The sequence below is a fragment of the Anomaloglossus baeobatrachus genome, chromosome 5 (assembly GCF_048569485.1).
Source record: "Anomaloglossus baeobatrachus isolate aAnoBae1 chromosome 5, aAnoBae1.hap1, whole genome shotgun sequence".
Classification (NCBI taxonomy): domain Eukaryota; kingdom Metazoa; phylum Chordata; class Amphibia; order Anura; family Aromobatidae; genus Anomaloglossus; species Anomaloglossus baeobatrachus.
The window spans coordinates 350,518,583-350,527,993 of record NC_134357.1 but is presented as its reverse complement, the minus strand read 5'-3'; the positions used below and the strand labels follow the sequence as shown (position 1 = coordinate 350,527,993).

The 9,411-nt window shown below is 49.3% G+C and overlaps 1 protein-coding gene across 4 annotated transcripts in view; it reads right to left on the bottom strand.

Annotated features, from left to right (window-relative positions):
* Positions 1-216: 216 nt before the first annotated feature.
* LOC142310101 (CMP-N-acetylneuraminate-beta-galactosamide-alpha-2,3-sialyltransferase 2-like) overlaps positions 217-9,411 on the bottom strand; it is a 121,418-nt gene continuing 112,223 nt past the window's right edge. For all 4 annotated transcript variants that reach the window (XM_075347570.1, XM_075347573.1, XM_075347574.1 and 1 more), the window contains one exon: positions 217-457. In XM_075347570.1, the coding sequence (XP_075203685.1) occupies positions 290-457 (168 nt within the window). In that variant the 3' untranslated portion in view covers positions 217-289. The remainder of the gene's footprint in view (positions 458-9,411) is intronic.

Below are 9,411 nucleotides of genomic sequence, written 5' to 3'. Positions count from 1 at the left end.
GACGCTGGAAATTATAAGATTATGCTGACTACTGGATGTTACATTTCAAGGAGGAATAGCATCAGAAATGCAAAATAATAATAAAATGTGTAATTTTAGCTTTAGCCATACTACAGAGTTTCTATGCTGTAAACTGTTACCAAAAAACTTTAACTTTCCCGTGTAAAGATCTTGACTTAAACTACTAAAACAACAGGAATACACCACGACACAGGATACATCAAAACAAGATATTTTTTATTAGCAAAGTAGAAAACATGATAGCTTCTCATGATCACAAAAAAGTGATTTATTTGTAGAATTTCAGTCTTCCTTCCTTGGCCAACATTGCTATCAGTTTTGATTCAAAGTTTGCATTGTGGACACCAGTCCATTTGAAAGCGCCTGCAAATCTGTTGTTTTCCCAGTAGTGGTGCCAGTTTCCTTTTTGGTCTGCACCAAAACCAAATACTGATATCTACAAAATTAAACACAAACCAATTACTTCAGAATCATTCCAAATATCAGTTACTTACAAAGCTAAATACATTAGATAAAGTAAAATACATAGTTAAATACATTATAGTTCTTGGCTTATTTCTAAGTGATCAAGGTATGTGCACATAACATCTTTTAGGTGGGCACGCTCCATAACCAGCCTGAAGACGTGTTAAGTAAACATTGAAAAAGAATAAACATATGCAGTGCAATGTAATAACGACAAAGGCTAGGTTCACATTTCAGTTGTTTTACATCAGTCACATGGGTTGCACAACGGATGACAAGAATTGGAATTCATTGTCATGAGAAAGCGGATTCCGTTGTAAAACAAGAGAGAGAGAACGATAAGCCGATCGCTCTCAAAAGCTGGTGGCCGGGAGATCAGCTGATCACTCACAGAAGGCAGCTGCCGGACGATCAGCTGATCGTTCGGTTGCCGAGAGAGAGAATGCGCAGAGAAATCAAAAGGATTCCGCTGCTCAAAAAACGTTACACTCTGCGTTCCTCCCGCCCGACAGTCAGTCGTTCTGTAACGAGGCGAGCAGCTCTGACTGTTTTGTGATTAAAATGGACATGGAGACTGACATTACACAGGATGGTGCTGCCACCTTGTGGACAAGTGCTGAAACTGCTCGAGGGGTGGATGCTGTAAAATCTAATCCCCTCCCTCAGGCACTTGTTTTACAGGTAGTAAAAGTGCGGGGAAAGGACACTGAGCTACTTTAGCTGGACCTGAACAGACCTACCTCGGACTGCCCTCATCGCTGAAGTGTGAGGGATTGCCAGAACTGCTGCAGACATGATACTGGACTCAAGGGACCTCCGGACCGTCTCCTTCCTCCATACCAAGAGACTGTAAGCTAGTCCTCTGTTGAGAGGGCTGAAGAGCTTCCATCTCTCTCCCTTGGAGTCGCCGCCGGTTACCCGGAGTCCAGGCCTGCTACGTGGGAGCCCTCCCTCCTTGTGTTTTGGACTGGTAATATAACCCATAGGACAAGTCAGGGACAGAATTCTTGTTTACCATTGCTGTTTTTTTTGTGTTCTGTGCCGCGTGTCCGAAGTTAGAGACCCGGATAGCAAACTCTGGTCATGTGTGCTGCTAAGCCAGCTGCGTGTGTCATTGAGATGTTTACCAGTAAAGAAATGTACCCTTGCATAAAATCTGAGCGTGGGGATTTTGTTGGCACAGATTATGGGAACTCAGCTCCGGTCTTACCCGCGGCCACTTCATCTGGCGTAGTCGGCAGGATCTGTGACCAGCAAAATCCCCAGCTTATAGTCAGACAGCTCCTCCGGCGTCTATTGTAAATCAAGTGAGAAAGTTTAATGGACGGAATTACCCTGTACCTGAATGGGCGGAACAACTTAGGATAGTGGGGGAAATGTATAATGCTGCCCCTAAGACCTTAGCGGAAATGGTTATGCTGACGTTAGAGGGGGAGGCATGGACGACTGTCAGACTGGAGACGGTTAGGGGCCAGCGTACATTAGATGACTTGGTGCGGGTGCTAGAGAACATCTATGGGCCAACCATATACCTGGGAACACTGCGCTACATGTTCTTCCAGCGTACACAGCTCGAGTGGGAGGACATTCCCCGATATGCGAACGCCCTCCAAGTACTGCTGGAACAAGCCTGCAAAAATGGAGAAAATCTAGCTGGTACATCCTCCCGCGACCTGGTGCTGAGGGACCAATTCGTAATAGGACTGAGAGATCCGTATCTCAACCGCTCATTGCAGGACTTACTCCAGATAAATCCAGCCCTTACATTTGCTGAGGTTAAACAAGAAGCCATAGAACGTTCTAGGGGACCTTTTACGGGAACAGAGACTTATACCACTACTTGCAGATCCATGTACAGTACAAATACTCCAAACAGCGACACGGAGGAACTGAAGCAGATGGTGGCGGATTTACAGAAGCAGGTGCTGCAGCTCACACTAGACCGACAAGCAGATAGGCAAGTGAGACGGCAACCTAGCCGGCCTATGGGAAAGTGCTGGACATGTGGTGATCCCCGTCACAGAGCAAACCGTTGCTCCCAGAACTCCTTCCAACCCGACCCGCAGCCGTTCCATCGAATGGACTCTCAAACACCCCAGCAAGTGGAGTTTCACTCGAAACAGCGGGTGGAGCCCCAGGCCTATTCACTAGAACCGCCAAGCCGTGCCTCTCAACAGCAGCCAGCTTTAAACTAGACACCCCGGCTGAGGAGGCTCACTCGACCAGGAAGGCCAAAGAGAAAAGGAGCCAACAAAGGAGCAAGCTTGCATCAAACAGCCTTACACTGAAAGTAATGCTAGAGGGAGTTGCCGTGCAAGGACTAATGGATACTGGAACCCAGGTGTCCACCATCTCAGAGCAGTTTTACGAGAAATATCTACAACCACGGGCTGCCTATGACCCGAATACCGTCATCAAGATCAAAGCGGCCAATAATCTACCCATTCCAGTAACGGGAGTAGCTTGGATGAACACCGAAATGTGTGGACAGGACCTCGGGAAGAGGGGGATAATCGTGGTCAAAGAAGGCTTCGGTTCGGAAACGCCCATGATTATTGGGATGAACATCCTGAAAGACCTGGACCTGGCATTGTTTACCAAGTGGAGACCCAAGTACTGGCAGGAAGTTACCACACACGGGGCCACCCGCCGAGCATTCCGAAGAGTGGTTCGGGCCTGCAGCCTACAGCAAATGGCAGAGGAACAACGGCCCATAGCCACTATCACCGTGCCTCGCCACACTAGGATCACCTTACCGGCTGAAAAGGAGACAATTATGTCGCTACCCCTTAGCACCACAAGACCGCTTGAAGGCGTGGAGGTACTGATTGAGCCGCGAACCCCGAGGGAGAGAAAACTGAACCCATTAGTCACTCGCACACTGGCTGTCGTGAGGAGGGGAAGGATCCCTGTCCGTCTGAGCAATACGGCTAGTGTAGGCGTTGACCTAAAAGCGGGGACACAGCTCGCCAGAGTCTACGCCCTACCGACAGAGGTGAATCCCAGGGGCCCCCTCCAGTTTGCCCCATCGACAGAGGGAGACTGGACAATGACTGTCTCCGCCATGGCCACCGCCACAGATGACACTGAAGCTGGAAAGGAGCTGCTAGAGAAGTGTCAGCTGGATACATCCCAATACTCTAAACAGGAAGTGTCCCAGGTGGAAAAACTACTGCAGGAACACCAGGCGTCCTTTGCCCGGCATGACACTGACTTTGGATGCACCACCAGTATCCAACACAAGATCCCTACAGGTAACGCTTCTCCTATCCGCGAGAGATACCGGCAGATACCCCCCCAGCAATACCAAGAAGTGAAAAACCTCCTGAACTCCATGCCGGAGTGGTACGAGAGAGCCAGTGGTACTACCGGTGGTAATAGTTAAAAAGAAAGATGGATCCTGAGGTTCTGTGTGGACTAACGTCGCCTGAATGCTTGCACCATCCGGGACTCATACCCTTTGCCGAGGATCGAAGAATCCTGGACGGCTCTGAAGAAAGCCAAGTACTTTTCCTCCCAGGATCTGGCCAGCGGCTATTGGCAGGTACCCATGAGCAAAAAGGACAGAGAAAAGACCGCTTTCATCCTACCCATGGGTCTGTACGAGTTTGTCAGGATGCCCTTCGGCCTGAACAACGCGCCGGGAACTTTACAGAGGCTGATGGAGCGCTGCTTGGGAGACTTCAATTTCGACTTCACCCTCATCTACCTTGATGACATTATGGTCTATTCAGCCACGTTCGAAGAACATCTACAGAAGCTGGGCCGCGTGTTCCAGAGGCTAAGGGAACATGGCTTGAAGTTGAAACCCAGCGAGTGCCGTCTTCTACAGCAGGAGATCGATTACCTGGGCCACAGGATCTCGGCCGAAGGTGTACAACCATCGCCGGAGAAAATAGCCGCTGTATGGGACTGGCCACAGACCACAACTGTCAAGGAGGTCAGGGCTTTCCTGGGACTGGCAGGCTACTACCGCCAGTTTGTCAAGAACTTCGCCCGGCTCGCCGCACCACTGCACAACCTGCTTCGTGGAACCACCAACAGTCCCAGAGGACGCCTCATCAATTGGGGACCTACCCAAGAAGAGTCTTTCCAAGCTCTAAAGGGTGCGTTGACGTCGTCCCCCATCCTGGCATATGCAGATTACACCCTGTCCTTTCAATTACATACGGACGCCAGCCTACAGGGTCTGGGGGCAGTACTCTCACAGGTACAAGAAGGCAAGGAGTGTGTTGTAGCCTATGCCAGCAGGTCCCTACATGAAGGTGAAAAGAATCCCACCAATTACAGATCATTCCGGCTGGAGCTGTTGGCCTTGATGTGGGCAATGACTGAGAAATTTGCCAGATATCTGACGGGGACAGAAGTAGTAGTCCTGACGGATAACAACCCTTTGGCCCACTTAGAAAATGCGAAACTTGGGGCTATGGAGCAGCGATGGATGGCTCGGCTCTCCAAGTTTAACTACAAGATTAAATATAGAGCTGGGGCTGAAAATCAGAATGCGGACAGCCTGTCCAGAATGACATTTCCTTCGCCCACTAAGGACCGGGACGAAGAGCTGGAAGGAGACGAGATGCCTGACCTCGCAAGACTAGCCCGGCAGATGATGGATTGCCGCCAGTATGCTGTGGATGAGGCTGGCACTCCAGTAGGGTCCCCACTGTCCCCACAGGAGTGGTTCAGAATCCAGGACCGGAATGCTGAATGTGCCCTACTCAAACATTGGGTGAAGCAGCAGCAGAAGCCGTCCTCTGACACGCGGTCACGACTGTCCACCAGTACCCTGACCCTGCTCAGCCAATGGGATCATCTGATTCTGAGAGAAGGAGTGCTATACCGGAGGATCGTCCTATCCCACATGCTGGAGGAGTGCCTACAAGTTGTAGTGCCGGCCCAAATGGCCCGTGAGATGGTGGGAGAAGCACACAAGAGGAACGGCCACTTTGGGATAGACAAGACCTTCCGGTGGATCCAACAGTCCATCTACTGTCCGCGACTCCGCAACCTGGTTGAAGATGTCTGCCAAGCCTGTCGCACCTGTGAGCTTTACAAGTCCGCTGAGCAGCGTGCACCTGTCCAAACAGTTGAGACATCCCGGCCCCTTGAGCTGTTGATGGTGGACTTTCTTTCGATTGGGACGGCGAGTGGTGGCTACCAATACTGTCTGGTTATGGTAGACCATTTCACAAAATTCGCAGTTGCTGTTGCTACCAAAGATCAGACTGCCGAGTCAGCTGCGCGGGCCATCTGTCGACAGTTCATCCAGGTCTATGGGTGTCCGGAGAGGTTGCACTCTGATCAGGGGGCTTGTTTTGAAGGTTAAATTATCGAGGAGCTGCATCGGATGTATGGGATCCAGAAGTCCAGAACCACCCCTTACCACCCACAGGGGAATGGTGCGTGTGAGCGCTTTAACCGGACTCTACTCCAGTTGATCTGCACCTTAGCCAATGACAAGAAAGACCAATGGCCCCAATTCCTCCCAGATCTAGTATGGGCATACAACAATCAAGTCCACTCCGTGACGGGCTTTACCCCACACACCCTTCTCTTTGGCCGCCCAGGAAAAGGGGTCCATGACCTAAACCTGACCAGTCCTGAAAAAGATACCGGCGGTACCTATCCATCCTGGCTACACACTCACCGTCAGAAGATGGAAACTGTATACCGACTGGTAGGCCAACAAATCCGGGGCCAGAGACATGCTGACCAGCTCCCCATACAGGAAGAACCCTTAGAAGTAGGACAGCTAGTCCTGGTTCGTATTAAGAAGCCTCAAGGAAAACTCCGAGCTAAGTGGGAAGCTGAAGTCTATCGGGTAGTTGAGCGCCCCTACCCCGATGGTCATGTGTACAGAGTCCGGGGCGAAGATAGCGGCAACTCTCGCACCTTGCATCGGAATATGTTGCGCCCCTGCCGATCCCAGCCTGACCCCCTGACCACAGTACCCGGTGAGGATGACACTGCTGACATGACTGACACCATTGATATTACTCAGCATAGTGACCTTGTTGACTCCGGGACTGATTATCCGCCTGCTCAGACTGGCTCTCCCTCTAGGGAACTGACAGAGGTAGAGAGTATAACCAGTGATAGAGTGGAGGGAAACCAACCTCTGCAGCGTACTACCCGCACCACTGCCGGGGTTCCTCCTGGACAGTCTTATAGGGACCAGTATGTATGGTCCGCTTCTCAGCCTCCCCCTGCCACAGCCTCAGTCCTCGCTGCCTTGGAACCTGTGAATGTTGACAGGGACTGCCAACCTTTCAGTGGAGGGATATGTAACGAGGCGAGCAGCTCTAACTGTTTTGTGATTAAAATGGACATGGAGACTGACATTACACAGGATGGTGTTGCCACCTTGTGGACAAGTGCTGAAACTGCTCGAGGGGTGGACGCTGTAAAATCTAATCCCCTCCCTCAGGCACTTGTTGTACAGGAAGTAAAAGTGCGGGAAAAGGACACTGAGCTACTTTAGCTGGACCTGAACAGACCTGCCTCAGACTGCCCTCATCGCTGAAGTGTGAGGGATTGCCAGAACTGCTGCAGACGTGATACTGGACTCAAGGGACCTCCGGACCGTCTCCTTCCTCCATACCAAGAGACTATAAGCTAGTCCTCTGTTGAGAGGGCTGAAGAGCTTCCATCTCTCTCCCTTGGAGTCGCCACTGTTTACCCGGAGTCCAGGCCTGCTACGTGGGAGCCCTCCCTCCTTGTGTTTTGGACTGGTAATATAACCCATAGGGCAAGTCAGGGACAGAATTCTTTTTTACCATTGCTGTTTTTTTTGTGTTCTGTGCCGTGTGTCCGAAGTTGGAGACCCGGATAGCAAACTCTGGTTATGTGTGCTGCTAAGCCAGCTGCGTGTGTAATTGAGATGTTTACCAGTAAAGAAATGTACCCTTGCATAAAATCTGAGCATGGGGATTTTGTTGACACAGATTATGGGAACTCAGCCACGGTCTTACCCGCGGCCACTTCAGTTCCACGACTGATCAGCGGGGCGGAGGATGCAACGCAAGGGCATCAGTCACAATCCGCCGCTCATATAAGTCTATGGGAAACAACGGAATCCGCCAAATGGATTGTGTTGTTTATCAGAGCGGCGGATTGTGACTGATCATAATCAACGGAAATGTGAACCTAGCCTTACTGTGCATATGTTCAGTTTTTAAGCTTCTTTTAACCCCTTAACGACCCATGACGACCCATAACGACGATCACATGATCACGTGACTTTCGGCGGTTGCCATGGTAGCACAGGGTCATGTGATGACGCCTGTAGCTAACATGACTCACTTCCTCTCAATGCCGGAATACAGCCGGCATTGAAAATGAAGCAGCAAATCTGCAATTCTCAGCTCTGTAGCTGAGATCTGCAGATAGTAATCCGATCGCTTTGCACTGATTGCTATAGCCCCCTAGGGGGACTAGTAAAATAAAAAAAAAAGTAAAAGTAAAAAAAGTTTTAAAAAATTTAAAAAAAAATAAAAAACCTAAAAGTTCAAATCACCCCCCTTTCACCCCATTGAAAATTAAAGGGTTAAAAAAATAAAAAATATACACATATTTGGTATCGCCACGTTTAGAAATGCCCGATCAAAATATAAAATCAATGAATCTGATTAGTAAACGGCGTAGTGGCAAAAAACTTCCAAACGCCAAAATTACGTTTTTTGGTCGCCGCAAATTTTGCGCAAAATGCAATAACAGGCGATCAAAACGTAGCATCTGCGCAAAAATGGTACCGTTAAAAACGTCAGGTCGAGACGCAAAAAATAAGCCATCATTGAGCCTCAGATCCTGAAAAATGAGAACGCTACGGGTTTTGGAAAATGGCGCAAAATGTGCGCCACGTTTTTTGGACAAGCTTGTGAATTTTTTTTAACCCCTTAGATACAAGTAAACCTATACATGTTTGGTGTCTACAAACTCGCACCGACCTGAGGCATCACATAGATACCTCAGTTTTACCATATAGTGAACACAGTGAATAAAATATCCCAAAAACTATTGTACGATCACACTTTTTTTGCAATTTTTCCGCACTTGGAATTTTTTTGCCGTTTTCCAGTACACTATATGGTAAAACAAATGCTTTCATTTAAAAGTACAACTCGTCCCGCAAAAAACAAGCCCTCATATGGCAAGATTGATGGAAAAATAAAAAAGTTAAGCCTCTCGGAAGAAGGAGAGCAAAAAACAAAAACGCAAAAACGGAAAGTGCCCGGGGGCTGAAGGGGTTAATACAAAGCCATAAAAAAAAGACGAGACCTGACCAACCTTCAGACAGAAGCCACTCAATATCTATATATATATATCTATATCTATATCTATATATCTATATCTATATATCTATATACATATAATTGCCTTATTCTGTCTGTCTGTCTTGCTCCAAAATGAGTCATTACAGTGACAACAGTCGCATTGGCTGCTTGGCTCGGCCCGGCCATGCCCCCCGCACGCATTGGCAGCTTGGCTCCGCTCGGCCACGCCACCCCATACACTGTGCTTGCCGGCCACGCCCCCCCACACTGTGCCAGCTCGGCCACGCCCCCCACACACTGTGCCCACTCGGCCACGCCCCACACACACATTGGGCACCTATACACCTCCCCCCCAGGACTACTCTACCTTTTAGACTTCTCTCCCCCCAGGACTACTCCTCCTATTATCCTCCACTCCCCCCAGGACTACGTCTCCTATTATACTCCGCTCCCCCAGGACTACTCCTCCTATTATACTCCTCACCTCCAGGACTACTCCTCCTATTTTACTCCTCACCTCCAGGACTACTCCTCCTATTTTACTCCTCTCCCCCCAGGACTACTCCTCCTATTATCCTCCTCTCCCCCCAGGACTACTACTCCTATTATCCTCCTCTCCCTCCAGGACTACTCCTCCTATTATACTCCTCTC